General features: G+C 34.6%; 6 protein-coding genes across 10 annotated transcripts; 2 read left to right on the top strand and 4 right to left on the bottom strand.

Moving 5' to 3' along the window:
* Positions 1–1,224: 1,224 nt before the first annotated feature.
* On the bottom strand, positions 1,225–5,737 carry LOC143360255 (uncharacterized). 2 transcript variants are annotated; one of them, XR_013083238.1, is made up of 3 exons: positions 4,617–5,737; positions 3,661–4,534; positions 1,225–1,524 (listed from the first exon to the last, which is right to left on the bottom strand). XR_013083238.1 is itself a non-coding variant. In XM_076798945.1 (2 exons), the coding sequence occupies exons 1-2, from the start codon at positions 4,665–4,667 to the stop codon at positions 4,055–4,057; spliced, it is 531 nt and encodes a 176-aa protein (XP_076655060.1). In that variant the 5' UTR covers positions 4,668–5,737; the 3' UTR covers positions 2,674–4,054. The 2 variants fall into 2 exon arrangements, 1 of the variants encoding a protein (XP_076655060.1); XM_076798945.1 differs by lacking the exon at positions 1,225–1,524 and having other exon boundaries at positions 2,674–4,534.
* A 426-nt stretch (positions 5,738–6,163) lies between these two features.
* Rpii140 (RNA polymerase II subunit RpII140) lies at positions 6,164–11,037 on the top strand. The gene is made up of 5 exons (XM_076799464.1): positions 6,164–6,323; positions 6,504–9,124; positions 9,212–9,554; positions 9,635–9,893; positions 9,973–11,037. Exons 1-5 carry the CDS (start codon positions 6,305–6,307, stop codon positions 10,256–10,258), a joined length of 3,528 nt encoding a protein of 1,175 aa, XP_076655579.1. The 5' UTR covers positions 6,164–6,304; the 3' UTR covers positions 10,259–11,037.
* Positions 10,869–14,552, bottom strand: LOC143360327 (cell division cycle 5-related protein-like). The gene is made up of 6 exons (XM_076799055.1): positions 14,549–14,552; positions 14,262–14,492; positions 13,462–13,490; positions 13,113–13,378; positions 12,893–13,034; positions 10,869–12,836 (listed from the first exon to the last, which is right to left on the bottom strand). The coding sequence occupies exons 1-6, from the start codon at positions 14,550–14,552 to the stop codon at positions 12,516–12,518; spliced, it is 993 nt and encodes a 330-aa protein (XP_076655170.1). The 3' UTR covers positions 10,869–12,515.
* LOC143360531 (tRNA-specific adenosine deaminase 1-like) lies at positions 14,489–18,523 on the bottom strand. Its single transcript, XM_076799465.1, has 4 exons — positions 17,835–18,523; positions 17,503–17,754; positions 17,110–17,376; positions 14,489–14,631 (listed from the first exon to the last, which is right to left on the bottom strand). The coding sequence occupies exons 1-4, from the start codon at positions 18,521–18,523 to the stop codon at positions 14,619–14,621; spliced, it is 1,221 nt and encodes a 406-aa protein (XP_076655580.1). The 3' UTR covers positions 14,489–14,618.
* Rtc1 (RNA terminal phosphate cyclase 1) lies at positions 14,973–17,085 on the top strand. Its single transcript, XM_076799467.1, has 7 exons — positions 14,973–15,277; positions 15,545–15,784; positions 15,846–16,012; positions 16,083–16,257; positions 16,404–16,554; positions 16,681–16,785; positions 16,862–17,085. Exons 1-7 carry the CDS (start codon positions 15,136–15,138, stop codon positions 17,004–17,006), a joined length of 1,125 nt encoding a protein of 374 aa, XP_076655582.1. The 5' UTR covers positions 14,973–15,135; the 3' UTR covers positions 17,007–17,085.
* Positions 18,524–18,551: 28 nt separating the features above from the next.
* Positions 18,552–19,298, bottom strand: LOC143360533 (uncharacterized). 4 transcript variants are annotated; one of them, XM_076799468.1, is made up of 3 exons: positions 19,071–19,298; positions 18,891–18,992; positions 18,552–18,742 (listed from the first exon to the last, which is right to left on the bottom strand). In XM_076799468.1, the coding sequence occupies exons 1-3, from the start codon at positions 19,117–19,119 to the stop codon at positions 18,552–18,554; spliced, it is 342 nt and encodes a 113-aa protein (XP_076655583.1). In that variant the 5' UTR covers positions 19,120–19,298. The 4 variants fall into 4 exon arrangements, 2 of the variants coding, with proteins under 2 accessions (XP_076655583.1, XP_076655584.1); XM_076799469.1 differs by having other exon boundaries at positions 18,891–18,971; positions 19,071–19,286; XR_013083291.1 differs by having other exon boundaries at positions 18,642–18,742; positions 18,848–18,971; positions 19,071–19,295.
* Between the last annotated feature and the right edge of the window lie 65 nt (positions 19,299–19,363).

Below are 19,363 nucleotides of genomic sequence, written 5' to 3'. Positions count from 1 at the left end.
CGTCGATTAATTAGCAATATTCGGCAATATACCGCCAGTCGCGAGGCGTTCGAGGCAAGCGTGACGTCACGAGATGCGTAGCGAAACGTGCAAGAGTCGAAATCTTGACAAATTGACGCTTCAATATTGCAATGAGCAGTTTAAAAGTGGTCACTTGTGTTTCCTAAAAGTCCAATCTACGTCTGTCCAGAGCCCAAATTGCGAATTTATACCTCATCGTCGAGTAATTTGCAATATTTGGCAGCATACATATCGTACATATGTAAACCTGTAATATCGACCTGCATTATCGACCGTATTCTATCGCAAGGTACAGTGTTTGCCGCGGGGAGACCGGGGCGCTAGTAAGCGGAACCGCGAAATGGTGCGTTTTTTTCTAGACATTTTACGCCTTAAATAAGTAAGTAATCAATTAAAAATGCATACCACCGTGTTCGTACATGTCTTTGCTATGTCTGTCCAGAGCGTTTTTTTCGATACGAATCTCTCTGCGGCAGCCATCTTGTGACGTCATCCTTGCTTCAGAAAGCGTGATTTCTGCCGAATATTACAAATTACTCGACGATGAGGTAGAAATTCGCAATTTGGGCTCTGGACAGACCTAGATTGGACTTTTAGGAAACCCAAGTGACCACTTTTAAACTGCTCATTGCGATATTGAAGCGTCAATTTGTCAACATTTTGACCCTTGCAAGTTCATATACGTATATGGATTTCATGTATGTGTGTGGTTACACAGAGTCGACCTGCCGGCCCCCTTAACAATGCCGTAGAGAATATTTTCGTAAAGGAAAAAGTTACTGCATACGGTCTGAGGAATCACCCCATTAAATAAGTACAACATTTTTGGGATACCCTGTATAGTGACAGCGATAAAAAATGGTTTGTTGATGTGTTTTCTATTAACACTATGCCGTCCGCACGCGTAATCAGAATTCTTTTGTTTGGCGCCGGTAGGACTCGTTCGCATCATTTTGTCAAATGCCGTTTTAATAATCTCAATAGTTTTCAATCCTGTCCCTCCATTTTCACGAAATTTCGGGGATATATGTAAATAAATGTAAGATTTTTTGTATTATATACGAGGGCGGACCCAAAAAAAACCGGATTTTGTAAATAAAAACTGTATTTATTAACTTTTTTACAAAATTCCTTCAGTCACCTTCAAAGTACTCTCCATTAGATGCGATGCACTTGTCAAGTCTTTTTTCCCACTGTTTGAAGCATCTCTGGAACTCTTCAACTTTGATATCGTCCAGTGCCCTTCGCGAAGCCGTTTTTACCGCCTCCACATCATCAAAACGCTTCCCTTTTAGATTTTTCTTCATTCTCGGAAACAGGAAAAAGTCGCACGGGGCTAGATCTGGTGAATACAGAGGGTGGGGAACGACAGGCCATCCCCGAGAGGCCAAATAGTGGGTCACTCGTAACGCCGTGTGTGCGGGTGCGTTGTCGTGATGAAGGAACCTGATCGCCGAAGTTCCGAGCGTTTCCTCTGCACATCCTCTCGCAGACGTCTTAAAACTTCCAAATGAAAGTGCTGGTTAACAGTCTGGCCAGGGGGAACAAATTCCTGATGCACAATTCCACGAACATCAAAAAAGACAATGGTAGCGCGATCTCAGTTCGGTTTTTTTTGGGTCCCCCCTCGTATACAATGGGGGACAAAAGTATTCGTAAACTTTTTATGTTACTTTTATGCTACTTCGTGTAATCTATTGGGCATTGATAACACTAAACTTTTAATGAAGTCAGGTTCTAAATTCTTTTTTTAATATTTCTTTTAAATATTCTTTCGATGTTATGTCGCATTTTCGTACATTTTTTTTCAAGTTTCGCCCATGCATGTTGGGAGTAACATGTGGGGAGTATTATATAACAACCACTGACGCACTATATGGGCTGTATGTTTCGGATCACAGTCTTGTTGAAAGTAAAATGCTCTCCCAATACCTAATGTATCTGCACTTTCGTGTAAATTTTCTTTTAAAATATTTAAATATAAATGTTTATCCATTATTCTATCTATGATTACTAATTTTCCGACTCCAGAAGCAGCAATACATGCCCACACCATCACACTTCCACCTCCGTGTTTCGTCGTGGGTTGCATATTTTTGGGATCCAATTCAGTATTAGCTCTCCGCCACACTTTTTTATGACCATTCGACTAAAAAATATTAAATTTCGACTCATCGGAAAATATTACATTCCTCCAGAAGTCGTCGCTAGTATTTATGTATTCTTTTGCAAATTCTAATCTCTTTTTTTTTTATTTACTTTGTTGATGAGTGGTTTCCTCCTCGCAACTCTACTGTTATATCCTCCCCGATCTAGCACTCTTCGTACTGTTTTCGGATGAACTTCCTTGTGTACATATTTTCTTGAAGGTGTGTCACGATTTCCGATGCATTGGTATCTGATTTTTTTTTAATAATTCGGACGATTTTACGCTCCTCTCTCACAGTTAGCTTCCGGTAACTAAAAAGTTAGTGCTCTCTCACAGTTAGCTTCCGGTTAACTAAAAAGATCGACTTCTTTTTAGTATTTCTAGATTTGCTCTCTTTGTATATCGGTATAATAATTTTTCGTTCTTCCAACGTAGTTTAATTGCGTTTTCTACCCATATTGGAAATATTCACTAATAACGTGTACACGCCACGACTAGAATTAATGAAATGATATCTGTGATATCTTCTAAAGTAATGTTTACATTGATTGGAATGTTGTGATTCCTTCGTAACTGCTGTGTTTATCAACAGAAATGGTGGTGTACGAATACTTTTGTCCTGGCAATTTCTTACATTAGTGTGAATTTTGAATTCATTTCAAGTTAATAAGTGATATTATTGCTTCTGTTTTTTGCTCATTTGTTGTTAGAAGTGTAATGTATAATATACAGTTACGTATATTTGAATATACTTAATACTATAGAAAATATTGTTGCTTTTATTTCTATATTCCAAGTGTACGAATACTTTTTTCTCCCTCTGTATATTTTCAAATTCAATCGGAACACCAGACAAATTATCCGCACATTCATCTTGTAGACACGTATCTTCTCCTTCGTTTGCCATTATCAAAGGGCACAATTCTTAATAATAAATAAAAACAGATATGATAAAAATACGATACGATAAAAAAAATATGATCGTATTGTAGCCTGTAACTTATTGTTACTTGAACCAATGTAGCGTCACCGGCATTTGGCCGATTATTTTCACGGAACACCAACGTGGTGTCACCGGACGGCATAGTGTTAACAACAGTTTATGCTATGTATGTACTTATCCTTAAAGAGAAAAAACAGACAAATTCAACGCTATATCATAACGTATATTTATATCAAGATTTAAAAAATTCAAAATTTTTAAATTTGATGCGCTTCGTATTTCCATGATCCAACTGACCCCAAATTTTTTTCATTTCGTTTTTTCAACAAGTATCACAATTCTGGGTGGTGAGACTAAAAAAATCTTGCAAAATAATTTTCGTCAAGTAAGCTAAGATCCGCCACAGAGTGCACCTAATGTGAGGCCTCTATCCGCAGCATTAGAAGCAGATGCAGCACAATGCTACAGTGGTGGTATTGCACCATGTTCTTTGTTTTGTGTCGCCTACATTAACCCAAGTCTCATCTAAATAGTAGATGGTTCTAACCTCTGTCCTAAATGTTCTGTCTAAATTAGGTTCTCGCGTTCTAACAGGGCACTGTTGCACTTTCTCTGCATATACTTAAATTTCATATTTTTCAGTACATCTAAGAAGCGTGGTCATTGACATATTTGGTATGTTGCTATCATCATTAACAGCGAGTAATATTTTAGGGAGAGTTGGTAAATCTCTCCTCTCCAAAAATACTTCAATATGCTTTCGTCTCGCACATATTTCTTCTTCTCGTAATTCTGTTATTGCAGTCTTTTTCACTTGTTTTTTTTTTGTCAATGAATAGACGTTTCTTGTCTTTTTGTAATGAGAAACGGTTTCAATGACTATCCGCCTGCCAACTCCATATGCTGTCATCACAAGTTCAATAATATTATCATATTTCAGTTCAGGATGCTGACTTTTCATCTCCTTGTGGATGTTTATAATCACTTTTCTTTGGACTGAACGTATTAGCTACAAGAGAAACCTTTCTCTGCATATACTTAAATTTCATTTTTTTCATTACCCTACGAAGCGTGGTCATTGACATATTTGGTATGTTGATGTCTTCATTTATAGCGACTAATATTTTAGCAAGAGTTGGTAGTTCTGTCCTCTCCCAAAATGCATCAATATGTTTCCGTATTGCATATATTTCTTCTTCTCGTAATTCTGTTATTGCAGTTTTTTTTACTCGTTTTTTTGACGGTGAATAGACGTTTCCTGTCTTTTTATAGTAAGAAATGGTTTCAACGACTGTCCGCCTACCAACTCCACACGCTGTCATCACTAGTTCAATAATGTTATTATATTTCAGGTCAGGATGCCGATTTTTCATCTCCTTGTGGACGTTTATAATCATTCTTCTTTGGCCTGAATCTACTAGCTACAAAAGAAACGTTTCCCATTACACATTGGAGCAATACATGTTTCAGGAGGTCCTTCACTCCAATATTTCAGTTACTTACTTTTCCTTTTGCATTTTTATTCTGCGGAGAACGATCCATATTTGTTGACATAAGAAATACCTAACTATTTAACCTATCTAAATAACTAACTAAATAACTGATTAAATGAAACTGAATAAAAGACTAACTAAATAACTATCTAAATAACTGATTAATTAACCGAATAAAGAAAACTGAATAAGGAAATGTTTAAAAATACTGAATAAAATTTTCTCAATATCTCTCTGAACGCTACGAACACACGGTATTGTCAACGATGACGTCAGCTATGACTGGCTATTACGCCAACGAGCATTTCGTTGTTCGATATTCTACAGTTACATTCGTGGGTATCGGACACTGATATACAGGGTGAGTCACCAAACCTTAGCACCTCAAATATCTTTATTGTTTCTAAAGATACGTAAAATATGGTAAGGACAAAGTTGAATGGTACAATGGGGCTGACACGATGCAAAAAAAAATTTTGTTTTTATGTCATTTTTTTGGAGATATCAAGGTCACCTTGACTTTTTTAAATGGAACCACCCTTTTTTAAACACCTACAATGATAGTCCCTTATATATACTAGTATACAGGGTGTCCCACATAAATAGGAACACCTAAATATCTTTCGTATTTACAGTCCTATCAGAAAACTTCAGAGGACAAAGTGACACTATTGCAGGGGGCAATATAATGGTGAAGAAAAAAATTTTTTATGTCGTGTTTTTTAGTGAAATTTCAAGGTCACCGATGTTTTTTTAAATGGAATAGTATATTTTTTACGATAGCACGATAGACAATAAAAAACTGAATTTAGTGGATACCACCTTTTTGACCTTGAAATGACCTTGAGCAAGAATAATCATGTTGAAGCGGATGAAATGTGAAAGTTTAAAACTTACGTGTTTCAGCAAAGATTGCGCGTTGTTTACGTCGGGTTGACCTTTACATATCATAATAAATGTTCGAAATGTTGACCATTCTCATTTATGCAATGTTGCAATCTTTTAATAAATGATCTGTAGGCATTGTCGATTTCCTGAGACGTAATTGAAGCACATGCTGCAGTAATCCTTTGCCGCATATCCTCTGGCGTTGTGGGTTTATTTTTGTACACAATACATTTTATCTTACCCCATAGACACCCTGTATATATATCAGTGGTATCGGAGATTTAGTATGGAGAAATATCGATAGTCAGCACCATTGATCGTTTTCGATAGTGAGGACTATCGATAACTATCGACAGTTTTACATCACTATACATACAAGGTGTCCCAAAATGTTGCACTTCCTTGAATGGGTGATTACTAAGGTCATTTGTCATAAAATGGGGTACCTTGGTTACCCTGCATAATTTCGCAAAATTTGTTATGATTTGATTTTGAAAAATGAATGTATAAATGTGTATATGTATGTAAATATATTAAATTTAATATATATATACACATAATATACAATATATCGTCCTGGACTTTCGGCACTTTCCCGCCAACAACACTTCCCCACTACATTTTCCACAACATAGATACAGGTTTTGGCGCGCATGCACGAGAGAAACCGTCCAGTATCTCATCTCTATGTAGTTCTCGGTGTATTTCAGATACGATTGTTTTCATTCGTATCTATGCAAACTTTCTTTTACGTTGAATTATAGGGTTAAAACATTATTTATACGTCCGAAAAGCTTTTGTAAACAAACGATGTATGCTCTAGAGGATGGTGAGTACTTTAATAAAGAGTAATATTTGTCAATAAAGAAATTCAAAAGTACTAACATTACAACCTAACCTTAATATATTTTTTTGTTTACATGTTATACTTTTAACGTACACGTACCACATATTATATTCCATTAAAATTGTAAAATTGGAATATGTACTTATTTATATCTCTACATAGATCAATACGATGATGAAGATGCAGAAGAAATTTCATCAAAACTTTGGCAAGAAGCATGCTGGATTGTTATTAACGCCTACTTTGATGAAAAAGGTCTTGTACGACAACAACTTGACAGTTTTGACGAATTCATTGAAATGTCTGTTCAAAGAATTGTAGAAGACTCACCACAAATTGATCTACAAGCAGAAGCACAACACACTTCGGGTGAAATAGAGAATCCTGTGAGACATTTATTAAAGTTTGAACAGATTTATTTATCAAAACCTACACATTGGGAGAAGGATGGTGCTCCATCTCCTATGATGCCTAATGAGGCCAGGCTTAGAAATTTGACTTATTCTGCACCGTTGTACGTAGATATAACGAAAACAATTGTAAAAGATGGCGAAGACCCTATTGAAACACAACATCAAAAAACATTCATAGGCAAAATCCCAATAATGTTAAGGTCAAAATATTGTTTGCTTGCTGGCTTATCTGATCGTGATTTAACTGAATTAAATGAATGTCCATTGGATCCTGGTGGTTATTTTATTATTAATGGATCAGAAAAAGTATTAATTGCTCAAGAGAAAATGGCAACAAATACAGTTTACGTGTTTAGTATGAAAGATGGTAAATATGCATACAAATCTGAAATTCGATCTTGTTTGGAACATAGTTCTCGACCTACATCTACATTATGGATTAATATGATGGCAAAGAGTGGTGCCAGTATTAAAAAATCTGCTATAGGACAACGTATTATTGCAATTATCCCTTATATCAAACAAGAAATACCTATTATGATTGTTTTTCGCGCACTTGGATTCGTGGCAGATCGTGATATTTTGGAACACATTATATATGACTTTGACGATCCTGAAATGATGGAAATGGTAAAACCGTCTTTAGATGAGGCTTTCGTGATACAAGAACAAAATGTTGCATTGAACTTTATTGGTAGTAGAGGTGCCAGACCTGGAGTAACCAAAGAAAAACGTATCAAATATGCCAGAGAAATTTTACAAAAAGAAATGCTTCCACATGTTGGTATAAGTGATTTCTGTGAAACTAAGAAGGCCTACTTTCTTGGTTATATGGTACATAGATTATTATCAGCATCTCTTGGTAGAAGAGAACTGGACGATCGAGATCACTATGGAAACAAACGATTAGACCTTGCTGGTCCATTACTAGCATTTCTTTTCAGAGGTCTATTTAAGAACTTAATGAAAGAGGTCCGACTGTATGCGCAGAAATTTATAGACAGAGGAAAAGACTTCAATCTTGAACTTGCTATAAAAACGAAAATTATAACTGATGGTTTACGATATTCGCTCGCCACAGGTAATTGGGGTGATCAGAAGAAAGCTCATCAAGCTAGAGCTGGCGTGTCTCAAGTATTGAATAGACTGACATTTGCATCAACACTTTCACATTTAAGAAGAGTGAACTCTCCCATAGGAAGGGATGGCAAACTAGCAAAACCACGTCAGTTACATAACACGTTATGGGGTATGTTATGTCCTGCTGAAACTCCTGAAGGTGCTGCTGTAGGTTTAGTTAAAAATTTAGCATTAATGGCTTATATTAGCGTTGGATCTCAACCTTCGCCGATTCTTGAGTTTTTGGAGGAATGGTCTATGGAAAATCTTGAAGAAATTGCACCAAGTGCAATAGCTGATGCAACAAAAATATTTGTAAATGGTTGCTGGGTTGGTATTCACAGAGATCCTGACCAATTAATGGCTACTTTACGTAAATTAAGACGCCAAATGGACATTATTGTATCAGAAGTGTCTATGATAAGAGATATCAGAGATCGTGAAATCAGGATATATACAGATGCAGGAAGAATTAGTAGGCCATTATTAATTGTTGAAGGACAAAACCTGTTACTAAAGAAGAGGCATATTGATATGTTAAAGGAGAGGGACTACAATAACGATGGTTGGCAGGAATTAGTAGGCAGTGGAGTAGTAGAGTATATTGATACTTTAGAGGAAGAGACTGTTATGATTGCCATGTCACCTGAAGATCTAAGACAGGAGAAGGAATACGCTTATTGTACAACGTATACGCATTGTGAGATTCATCCTGCTATGATTTTAGGAGTATGTGCCTCAATTATTCCATTTCCTGATCATAATCAAAGTCCAAGAAACACTTATCAAAGTGCTATGGGCAAGCAAGCTATGGGAGTATACATTACAAATTTTCATGTACGAATGGACACTTTAGCTCACGTACTGTATTATCCTCACAAGCCATTAGTTACAACAAGATCTATGGAGTATCTTAGATTTCGTGAGTTACCAGCAGGAATCAACAGTATAGTTGCTATATTATGTTACACTGGTTATAATCAAGAAGACAGTGTTATCTTAAATGCTAGTGCTGTCGAAAGAGGTTTCTTCCGGTCTGTATTTTATAGATCGTACAAAGATTCTGAGTCTAAGAGGATAGGTGATCAAGAAGAACAATTTGAAAAACCAACACGACAGACATGTCAGGGAATGCGCAATGCTATATACGATAAATTGGATGATGATGGGATTATTGCTCCTGGAATTCGTGTATCAGGAGACGACGTAGTTATAGGAAAAACTATTACTTTACCAGAAGCAGACGATGAGGTATGTTGTACTGCAACAGAATATATTATTACTTATATTACATATTTAATTATATTGCATTTTCATATTTTTTAATTATTTTTCCAGTTGGATAGTACAACAAAACGTTTTACAAAAAGAGACGCATCTACCTTCTTACGTAACAGTGAAACTGGTATAGTAGATCAAGTAATGTTAACTCTAAACAGTGAAGGTTATAAATTTTGTAAGATAAGAGTACGTAGTGTCCGTATACCACAAATCGGTGACAAATTTGCCTCACGTCACGGACAAAAAGGTACTTGCGGTATTCAATATAGGCAAGAAGATATGCCATTTTCGTGTGAAGGGCTTACACCAGACATCATAATTAATCCTCATGCTATCCCGTCACGTATGACTATTGGCCATTTAATTGAATGTATCCAGGGAAAAGTGTCAGCTAATAAAGGTACATTCTGACTCTGACACAGGGCTAGCAATAGCTCACTAATTCATTTGTAAATCATTATTAAATGTACTTTTTCGTAGGTGAAATTGGCGATGCTACACCATTTAACGATGCTGTAAATGTACAAAAAATATCTACACTCCTACAAGAATATGGATATCAGCTAAGAGGAAATGAAGTTATGTATAATGGTCATACTGGTCGTAAAATTAACGCCCAAGTGTTTTTAGGACCAACTTACTATCAGCGTCTAAAACACATGGTAGACGATAAAATTCATAGTAGAGCACGTGGACCTGTTCAAATTTTAGTTCGGCAACCTATGGAGGGAAGGGCAAGGTAAAGTGCAATATTTCTATTATTTTTTTTTTCATATTTTTAATGTAAATATTTGCTATGAATATTAATTTATTTATAGAGATGGAGGTTTACGTTTCGGTGAAATGGAGCGTGATTGTCAAATTTCTCATGGAGCTGCACAATTTCTTAGGGAACGCTTATTCGAAGTTTCAGATCCATATCGAATACATATATGCAATTTCTGTGGTCTGATTGCAATAGCAAACTTAAGAAATAATACTTTCGAATGTAAAGGATGTAAGAACAAAACACAGATTTCTCAGGTTAGATTGCCATATGCAGCAAAACTACTTTTCCAAGAACTTATGGCAATGAACATTGCGCCTCGATTAATGGTGGCATAAATATTGATATACCTTTACGCTGCTGTCCTTAAAATATCATATTATAAAAAGAATGAGATTTAAGGCAGAAATTTTTTTAAGCACGCTTAAAATTACACAGTTATTGGGAACTTTTGATTTGAAAATTATACAGTCAATTACACTATTTTAAACATTGCTGGAGCGTTTATTGCAGATTATACTTTGTGATTGTTAGTTTTATGAATTCCTAAATGAAATATTCAGAAAATAGAGTTTCAAGTCAGTATAACAGAATTAAAATATGTTTAGAACATTGATTTTTTCACTTGCGAGGTTCCTCCCTTCTCTTATAATACAATTGAAGAGATTACTTTTTACAGCCAAAAAGTTATAAAGTCGAAATATATTACTTTTATAGATTGAGTATTCGAAAATATTGAATGTAATAATTTGGTATGTGTACTTCAGTGGTATCGGAAATTGTACCACGTTGTATCTACATGTAATACTTTCAAATTTACTCAAACTAGCTATTTTATTTTGTAAAATATTTTTGTTGATGTCAGTATTTCAAGACTGTTAATAAACAGTCTAAAAACTGCAGTAATAATAAAATGTGATGATTATGAAAATGTTGTATAACGTAATAACACAGAAGGATTTTATATTTCTTACTTATTATTGATTACACAATACTACAGTTACATGTTTATACCTTAAAGTATCCTTAATTAGAGTTAGATATTTTGTATTGGCAGTAATTATTATCATGTGTAGTAAAATTTTTAATTGTATAATAAATTATTATTACGACTAAATTAGCCGTTTATCATTTATACTATAACGTTAAATGTAAGGTAAAAATTAAAACCTGAAAAAATGTAATTCTTAATAAATAAAGATTTCGCAATTCCGTAAGTTATGTGTATGCGTATACTTAGTATGTATAGTACATACAATAGGCAATAGAATTATAAAAGTAATGAGTTTAACCACGATCGACGGCCGTTTAATACCTGCGTCACATACGCGTGACCGACCACGATTTTCGTTTCATGTAAAGAAAATCAAATGAACTTCGTGTACATCGCTATTTAAAATTATAACACATGGCACGATATTCTGAGAATTTGTAACTCATGAAGTAAACGCCTAGCAATTTTAATATTAAATTTTCAGATGCTGTTTTAGAGTGTATAAAAAATAAATATCATTAAGGACCATCATCAGCTATTTCAAGACTAGAAGATATACCACATATGTGCCGTGGTGAGATGAGAGGGTCACTGGCAGGAATGCGGTGACGTAAGACGTAGACTTACATATGTAGGTACGAATGCACGGCCGATTAGGTCAGAGTGCCTCGCCTCAGCTCACAGTGTGACGAATGGCCTTTTTAGCTGGACAAAATTAACTTTCAAATAAACAAAAACTAACTGTGCTAATATAATCTAAAATAACCATGTATTAAAACCCTTGAATATTAAAACTTAAAATTCTTTTGTTGTATGTTTACAGAGCGTGTAAACTTCACCTAAAAGACGAACACCTAACCTATAAATGAATGGGCACATTTCCATACGCGCTAGAAATATGTTAAAATGTACTAAGGAGTGTTTAAATTTCCTATATATGATGGAAATAACATCGCAAAACATGTATTTTCACTTTAGTAATTCCAAATTATCGATAACATTCCTCTATTTTCGTAAATTAAGTGTCAAAGACGGTACTTATTTTTCCACAGAAACGCCCATGTTACTACTCTTCGTTAATGAATTAGTATATGGTCCACGTCGGTCCACGCGATGATTTTTACATATAATAAAGTAGAGATTCTCTACTTTATTTTAATACCAAAATTGGCTTGCAGAACGTTGCAGAACTATAATAATTTTTACAATGAAGTTACGTCGTTTTACGTACACGCTCGTGACAATCATATGGTGCTTAAGATTATTATCTTAGATATCGGCCTTCTGGATTAGGTCATCGAAGATAAACAAAATTGTAAATATTATTTTTTAGCTTACAGAGATTTTTTAATCATTTATCAAGCTGTTATCGGCTGTTATTTAGTTTATTAAAAAGTGTCTTCATTGAGAACCGGATCGAAGGAAGAGGTTCACATTCTGTCTGACCAATCAGTTTCATGCTCAATGTTCCTGTCACTTGACAAGTTCGTAACGAATTCGTAGAAACAGATCCTACATGCGATAACGTACTGCAGCTCAATGTTTGGAGCGTTAGGAATATTTACAAAACTCGGGAATGATCCGTTTCAAGGAAGTACTAGTTAAATAAAAGCATACAGTTGTTTCTGAATCAATGGTGTTTCCGATCTCAATTCCCCGTCTAAATGTTGTTGTCTCATTCTAGAGAAGTCGATAGCGAGTGGATCCACATGCTCATTGGACGTATCGTAGAATCCAGTTGCAAGCCGCTTCTCGAACGGTATTTCGGAGTTGTAATTAACCCCGCGTTTCTGTTTAATCTTCTGCGAGACAGTAATACCAGCAGCCCTCAATTCTCTGCGCTTTTGTAGGGCAGCCAATCTGCGAGCTTCTTCCAGTTGCTTCTCCCTGGCTATACGCTTTGCCTTTTTGCCCCGAGTATTCTAAAAATAACCACTTTTATACTTCTGACATGGAAAAAGAAGTAATGGTTTATAAAATAGATTCTACCATCTTCGTCCATGTCTTTAGGATCGGGTCTAGCGGGTTTTGTTTCTGGATTTGAATCAATTTCTTCTCGTTTGAGTTTACGAGGGTCATCTGCTGCATCATCTCCTTCTTCTTTCTTCTGAGCTTGATCGCTGATAAAGAAAATGTATTGAATACAATAGCGAATTTAAATTCTACTAAAATTGTCCACGATTGTATAGATAGCTTACAGTAAATATTCATAACGCTCCAAACATTGAGCTGCAGTACGTCCAATAAATGGTGCAATGGTTCTCCATTGTGTTGGCATCAATTTAGCAAGATGTAATAACTTCTCGTCTTCTTCTCTGCTCCATTCGGTCTTCTTGATACTTGGATCCAACCATTCGAACCATCGTGCTTTACATTGTTTGGCAGATTTTCTATGCAACAGCGATGCTATCCGACTCCATTGGTTTTTGCCATATTTCACCACAGCGGCTTTCAGGATTTCATCCTATAAACACACCACAACAAATGAAGGAAATATGTTTTATAATCAAAATGTAAATTCTAGGTTAGAAATTGTTTTCTTCTTACCTCAGTGTTCCGCCAAACACCGCCGGATTCTATTTACGATTCGTCCAACGAGCATGTGGATCCACTCGCTATCGACTTCTCTAGAATGAGACAACAACATTTAGACGGGGAATTGAGGCAAGAGAAGGAAGAAATGGAACGTAGGAAAGACAAGCAAAAATTAAAACAGCACAAAGAGAATGATATTCCAATGGGAATGCTTAATAATGAGGAGCCGTCGAGATTAATTCATTAATAATCTAAAAAAAAAAGGCGAAATCAAATAATGCAGTAAAGCATACGAAGTTATTTGATCATTACGATGCCATTGCTCGTAAAAAATGCCAAGTTATTTTATTCCTGACGATTGAATTTAACAGGAAAACTCGCGAACATTGTTTTAAAGAACTGAATTAATTTTAACACTGTACAGTGTTTATGAAATATCATAAACTTTTATTTCAAGAGCAACAAATATCCAGAGATAACATAAAAAAGGAAATGTTAACTGCCATCAATCTGTCACAATTTTCCTTTCCCTAAAATGATAAATTTTTCTATGCTATTACACCATAATTCTTATTAGTGTAAATTATATCAAAGCTATATCTGTTTTAATTAATGATGGAAACAGTTATAATATATACTAGTATTGTAAGTCATGTTTAAAATTTATTATTTATTTATTATTTATTTAATGTCCTTGTTTTTAACAAATAAAATGTCATATGGTTAAATTATAATGCAAGTTACGTATCTTGAACATCATTTCTTCTTTGAAAACCCCATTATTTGATTTATGTATTCAGCAATATGTTCACTTTTGTTATTAACGTAAGGTCTCAACTGGGAAAAATCCATGGTTTGGATAACATTCAAGAAAGTGTCGCAGGAACCATAATATAAATGTTTGTCCAAATGAAGTTGTTCTGCTAATTCTAGCTGATGATTATGCATCAGGCTATTATTTGCAACTACAATAAGATTTTTTTGATTTTCAAGAGCATCTAGAATGCTTCCTGCTCCTGCATGACTTATAATAAGATCGGCATCTTTCACGTACTCCAGTATGTTCGAATTCAAATTGAAATATTCGATTTTAACAAACCCATTACGCGGCGTACAATCTGGCTCAAGGGAAGACTTGCCAATTTGCAAAATTAGCTCATTGTACCCTTTCAATGATAATGCCTAAAATAAGAATGCGCATATATATAATGCATATACATATTTCTATTGTCAAGAAAACTTTCTTGTTAATAGTCTTTTCATTTCTTTGGATTTTAACTTTATCATAATGTATTCCTCATAGATCTACGTAAATATACAAAGTACCCCATATAAAGTACAACATATACAGTAACATATGTTTAAAAAATCAATAAAAATAAAATTCAAGAGAATGTTTATGTTTTTTACCTCTAAAATATCTATACTAAGAACTATTTTGATTAATTCATCAAATGTGGTTGTACCAACAGTAACAAATACTTTCTTTCTCGATAGCGTCATTTTAAATAGACAGTAACATTGCAAACCTTGTTATTAATTATGAGAATAACACTTTGGGTTTACGTTTACATTACAAGAAGTTTGGTTAAGTAAACAGTACTTGTATTTATGACGTCAGGTTCCATGCTTCTCGCATGCTATTTATATGGTTATATAGTTTACTGTTACGAATTTGAGTAAAACATGCCAGCTAAAGTGAAAAATAAGATATTAACTTATGAAGGCTGCAATTATATGCGGCATCGTTTGCTGTTATCTACACTTTCGGGGAAACCTGTGCGAATATCAGGGATTCGAATTAAAGATGATGATCCTGGAGTTAGAGGTTAGTTTAAACGCTGGTAATTCTACACTTTGCGGATGAATGTCATCTTTATAGCAGTGAAAAATTATTATTCTCAAATTTTCATTAAACGCAACATCTCTTCTTTAACTTGATTCTTATATTTAGCTCTTTAGTTCACACAGTCTTATAAAAAAAGTTAGGTTATAATATAATTCTTATAGAAAAATATTATAGAATTATTATATGATGACATTGACCCTTGGAAAATATTGTAGCCGTTAACAGCTCCTACTTATAATTCATTAGAATACGAAGTGAGTTTCATACGTCTATTGGACAAAATTACAAATGGATCGAGGATAGAATTAAACGAAACTGGGACCAATTTGTACTATAATCCTGGTTTATTACATGGTGGCGATGTGGAACACGATTGCAGTTTACAAAGAGGAATTGGTTATTATTTAGAAGGTGTTATGATATTAGCTCCATTTTGTAAAAAGCCAATTAATATAAAACTGAGGGGTGTGACCAATAATACAACAGGTAACTATATATAAAATAAACAGTTTTGAACTTGTAACAATCGTATGGATTTATTTTTCAGATCCATGTGTGGATAGAATTAAGGCAACTGCTGTACCTATTTTAAAGAAATTTCTATCAGGTGATAACGAAGTTATATTTAATATCCCTAAAAGAGGAGCAGCACCTTTGGGTGGAGGAGAAGTTGTTTTCAAATGCCCTGCTAGTCGTTATCTTAGAACTGTACAAGTTAGTGTTGTCACTTTAATTTAATGCATATCTAATGTTCTTCAATTTACTTAGAATAGAGTTTCTGTAGTTTCAGAATAGTGGAATGGTAAAACGAATACGAGGATCAGCGTGTAGTATACGAGTCTCCCCTGCTATCGCTAACCGGATCGTAGAATCTGCTAAAGGTGTTCTACTGAAATTCCTACCAGACGTCTACATTCATACAGATCATTGTAAAGGGGCATCCAGTGGGAAATCACCAGGTGCGTGTCCAGGATCATCAGTGGGGTTTTCTAGTGTAACTGATAAAAACAATATTGCACTGCTAACGCGCGTTTACACTAAAATACCTCCTTGAATTATTTTCTTTCTATGCAAAATACTCACTTAATATTAAATAACACATCAGGTTTTGGATTAAGCTTGTCAGCCGTAACAACCACTGAAGTAGTTTTTGGTGGAGAAGCATTTTCACCTCTGAGAACACCAAATTCTGCACCTTGCGTGCCAGAAGATATTGGTAAAGAAGCAGCTATGAAACTGGTTGATGAAATTTATAGGTAAACCATAATATTATTTTTTTCCCTAATATCATTAATAATAGAGATATTTAGCTATTCCTATTTATATGCCACATCCAGTATAAAATGAAAAAATTTAAGTGTACCAAAAATCTGTGATTTTAGAAACGGATGCATAGATTCACCTTTTCAAAGCATGACTGCGATGTTTATGGCATTAGGCAAAAAAGATGTTTCCAAAGTTGTAACAGGACCTTTAACGCCGACAATGTAAGCATTTGTTACTTCGTTTATTCCAACATTTAAAATATTATGCTTTGGATGAGAAGAAACGTTATTTTTATAGGATACAATTTTTACGCGACATGAGAGACTTTTTTGGTGTAGTCTTCAAAATTGAGCCACATAAAGAAAAAGATGAAATATTGGATCAAGTTGTCCTAACTTGTGTAGGTGTGGGATATACCAACATAAGTAAACGGACTTTGTAAAATATTGTATTGTATTTTGATTTTGTTACAGCTATTTTATACTTTAGAACAATAAAAAAAGGAATATACATTTTTAAAATATTTAAAGATTTATAGTACGAACCTTTGCAAGCGAATCGGTTTAGTTGTCCAACCACGGAAAGAATCCATTTTCAATGCGTTCCACGAAGTTTGGTATTTCTTAGACCATTTTTTACAGTCTAAATAGGTAATTTTTTTCGGATACCTTACGCAAGAATCAGAGCTCTGATATTTGTCACATGTCTTTAAAAATGCTTCAAAAAGTGCTCGTCTTGTTACAAGTAATGTGCTGCCTTTCCTTTTTTTAGTAGCTCCTTGCTTTCTACCTTCGACTGCTACTTCTGTGTTCCTATACAATCATTAATTGGAATTTTGAATACAAGTTAAAATCTCGTTTTAAAGATTTTAAAGATTAAGTCGTTGCCAGGAGGTAAAGTGTTGAGTATAAATTGAAAAGATTTTATATAACAATTACCAATGTCTCACAGCACACCATATAATACTCGACGGACACGGATGTGTTCTTTCGTTACTTTTTTGCTGTTTGAACGATACTTGACTTTGCATAATTTTTAATTTATGCATATTTTCATTAAATCGCTTATACAACCCTCGTTTCATTGCATTTAAAGAAAAAGGGCATCCCCCTCCAACTATTACACACTCCAATTTTATTGGAGGTATTATTAAGGATAGAAGTGCACCTTGTAATCCAAGTATATTCCACCTAAAAGAGATACAAATTCTATTTATCAACTGTACATATTGTGTGCAGAAAGAATTATAGATTTTTGTAGTTTCTTTTACTTTGCTATTTTATCTGAACAAGACATGCTAAGAGTAGGATTACCCCTCCCTGGTTTAGTGCGCAGAGGTCCCACTACGTGATAATTTACTCCAGGCTGACGAGGGTCTTGGTACTCTCCAGTTTCAACACATTTTGCACCAGTTCTATAAATATCTTTGATGTTTTGTCTCTTTTCCTTATCAGCTGGTCCTATGATTACATCACCAATATCGCTGTAATCGTGTTTTCTAATTTTGTTAGGTGGTACATCGTTTTCATAATAGTCTTCTTTCGAAAATATAGAACAATCTCCACAAGGTGTCTGGCTTGTGAAAAAATGGAATGATATCCCACTGTTTAGATTAATTTTTCTTTTTTCATCTAAAAAGAAGACTTCAGTTCCAGCACCACTGAGCAATAAATCTATCTGTTCGAGCAAGTATCTTAAAAAAGCGCGTCTGGCTAGGACTTCTGCATGAGAATCATGCAATCTGGAACCTTCTTCGTACAATTCCGTATTCTCTAAATCCGCTGCCCCTAAACACTTTGTCCCTGTAGCAAGAGCTACTACAGATAACGAATCATTCTGCTTTTTTAAGACTATACCTGATAAAATAGTCCATTCTTTTTCTATCGGCTTCCCATTTTTACTGAGCATTGTATATTTTTCTATACAAAGCCTCGCGACTCGATCTGCAAAATCTGCCATGCTATTGCATAAAGCTGTAGATCTAATGTTATCTTCTTATATGTAAATCCGGATTATTTGTAGAACTTTTCAATAAATGCATGGCACCCAGCCAATTAATTAAATATAAATTAATATATGTAGCATTAAGCACCCAAAGAGAGTTTTTAAGTGAATCTTCTATTCCTATGGGGATTCCGTAATCACTTGGTGCTGCTTTTTCATTTCTGTACACTCCAGCTGTTTATATAAAATAATAATATATTAAAATCTTTTATAACATATATATATGTATACCTATATAAACTATTTCAGTTAAATAGGATTACGTCTGAAAATAATTACTGAGACACCCTGTATATTCCTCAATAAAATAGGTTATGTTTACCAATAGATCGGAAACCTCCTTTTAAGTTTTCATCAATAACTTGATATATCGTGTCCCTTCCTTGAATCTCTGTAGTTCCAACTGAAATAAAATAATTTGTCACTATTTTAACATATTTATTTAATTAATATCGTGTGGGTCATATCGAAATTTATGAATGTAAACATGTAGTAATCTTACTTCCGACGAGAGGCATAATATGGCTACTTGAAAGTTGAACACTTTGCATTGCACAAATAGATGAAAAACCACACAAATTGTAATCAAGTATATATATTTTTAATTTCAGATTATTAGCTAAAAGACGATAATGTCAACATCATTGAAACTAACCGTGTACTACCACCATAGATGAAAGTTTATGAGATTACTTCAATGAGTAGTTCTTTAACTGACAGAGGAGAGGACGCTCTAATCATTTTTTTGGAGGGGCTACGTGCGTTTCCGTACCTTGCCGCAGCGCTAGCGTCGCC

The sequence above is a fragment of the Halictus rubicundus genome, chromosome 13 (assembly GCF_050948215.1).
Source record: "Halictus rubicundus isolate RS-2024b chromosome 13, iyHalRubi1_principal, whole genome shotgun sequence".
Taxonomy (NCBI): Eukaryota; Metazoa; Arthropoda; class Insecta; order Hymenoptera; family Halictidae; genus Halictus; species Halictus rubicundus.
The sequence above is the reverse complement of the archived record's forward strand: the minus strand, read 5'-3'. Positions and strand labels throughout refer to the sequence as shown.

What these genes read in the sequence shown, in the direction of transcription:
- Rpii140 (XM_076799464.1), top strand. An exon ending in AAAAGTGTCAGCTAATAAAG is followed by an intron (nt 9,555 to 9,634) that starts GTACATTCTGAC and finishes ACTTTTTCGTAG; the next exon opens with GTGAAATTGGCGATGCTACA. An exon ending in CCTATGGAGGGAAGGGCAAG is followed by an intron (nt 9,894 to 9,972) that starts GTAAAGTGCAAT and finishes ATTTATTTATAG; the next exon opens with AGATGGAGGTTTACGTTTCG.
- Rtc1 (XM_076799467.1), top strand. Translation starts at nt 15,136, where the DNA reads ATGCCAGCTAAAGTGAAAAATAAGATATTAACTTATGAAGGCTGCAAT. An exon ending in ATCCAGTGGGAAATCACCAG is followed by an intron (nt 16,258 to 16,403) that starts GTGCGTGTCCAG and finishes ATAACACATCAG; the next exon opens with GTTTTGGATTAAGCTTGTCA. An exon ending in GGACCTTTAACGCCGACAAT is followed by an intron (nt 16,786 to 16,861) that starts GTAAGCATTTGT and finishes TTATTTTTATAG; the next exon opens with GATACAATTTTTACGCGACA.
- LOC143360533 (XM_076799468.1), bottom strand. Translation starts at nt 19,119, where the DNA reads ATGCAAAGTGTTCAACTTTCAAGTAGCCATATTATGCCTCTCGTCGGA. An exon ending in TATTATGCCTCTCGTCGGAA is followed by an intron (nt 18,993 to 19,070) that starts GTAAGATTACTA and finishes ATGTTAAAATAG; the next exon opens with TGACAAATTATTTTATTTCA. An exon ending in AGGAGGTTTCCGATCTATTG is followed by an intron (nt 18,743 to 18,890) that starts GTAAACATAACC and finishes TTATATAAACAG; the next exon opens with CTGGAGTGTACAGAAATGAA.
- LOC143360255 (XM_076798945.1), bottom strand. Translation starts at nt 4,667, where the DNA reads ATGTCAACAAATATGGATCGTTCTCCGCAGAATAAAAATGCAAAAGGA. An exon ending in ATAAAAATGCAAAAGGAAAA is followed by an intron (nt 4,535 to 4,616) that starts GTAAGTAACTGA and finishes TTTCTTTTGTAG; the next exon opens with CTAGTAGATTCAGGCCAAAG.
- LOC143360531 (XM_076799465.1), bottom strand. Translation starts at nt 18,523, where the DNA reads ATGGCAGATTTTGCAGATCGAGTCGCGAGGCTTTGTATAGAAAAATAT. An exon ending in TGTTCAGATAAAATAGCAAA is followed by an intron (nt 17,755 to 17,834) that starts GTAAAAGAAACT and finishes TATCTCTTTTAG; the next exon opens with GTGGAATATACTTGGATTAC. An exon ending in TGGTGTGCTGTGAGACATTG is followed by an intron (nt 17,377 to 17,502) that starts GTAATTGTTATA and finishes ATGATTGTATAG; the next exon opens with GAACACAGAAGTAGCAGTCG.
- LOC143360327 (XM_076799055.1), bottom strand. An exon ending in GTGTTTGGCGGAACACTGAG is followed by an intron (nt 13,379 to 13,461) that starts GTAAGAAGAAAA and finishes GTGTGTTTATAG; the next exon opens with GATGAAATCCTGAAAGCCGC. An exon ending in ACGAAGATGGTAGAATCTAT is followed by an intron (nt 12,837 to 12,892) that starts TTTATAAACCAT and finishes GGTTATTTTTAG; the next exon opens with AATACTCGGGGCAAAAAGGC.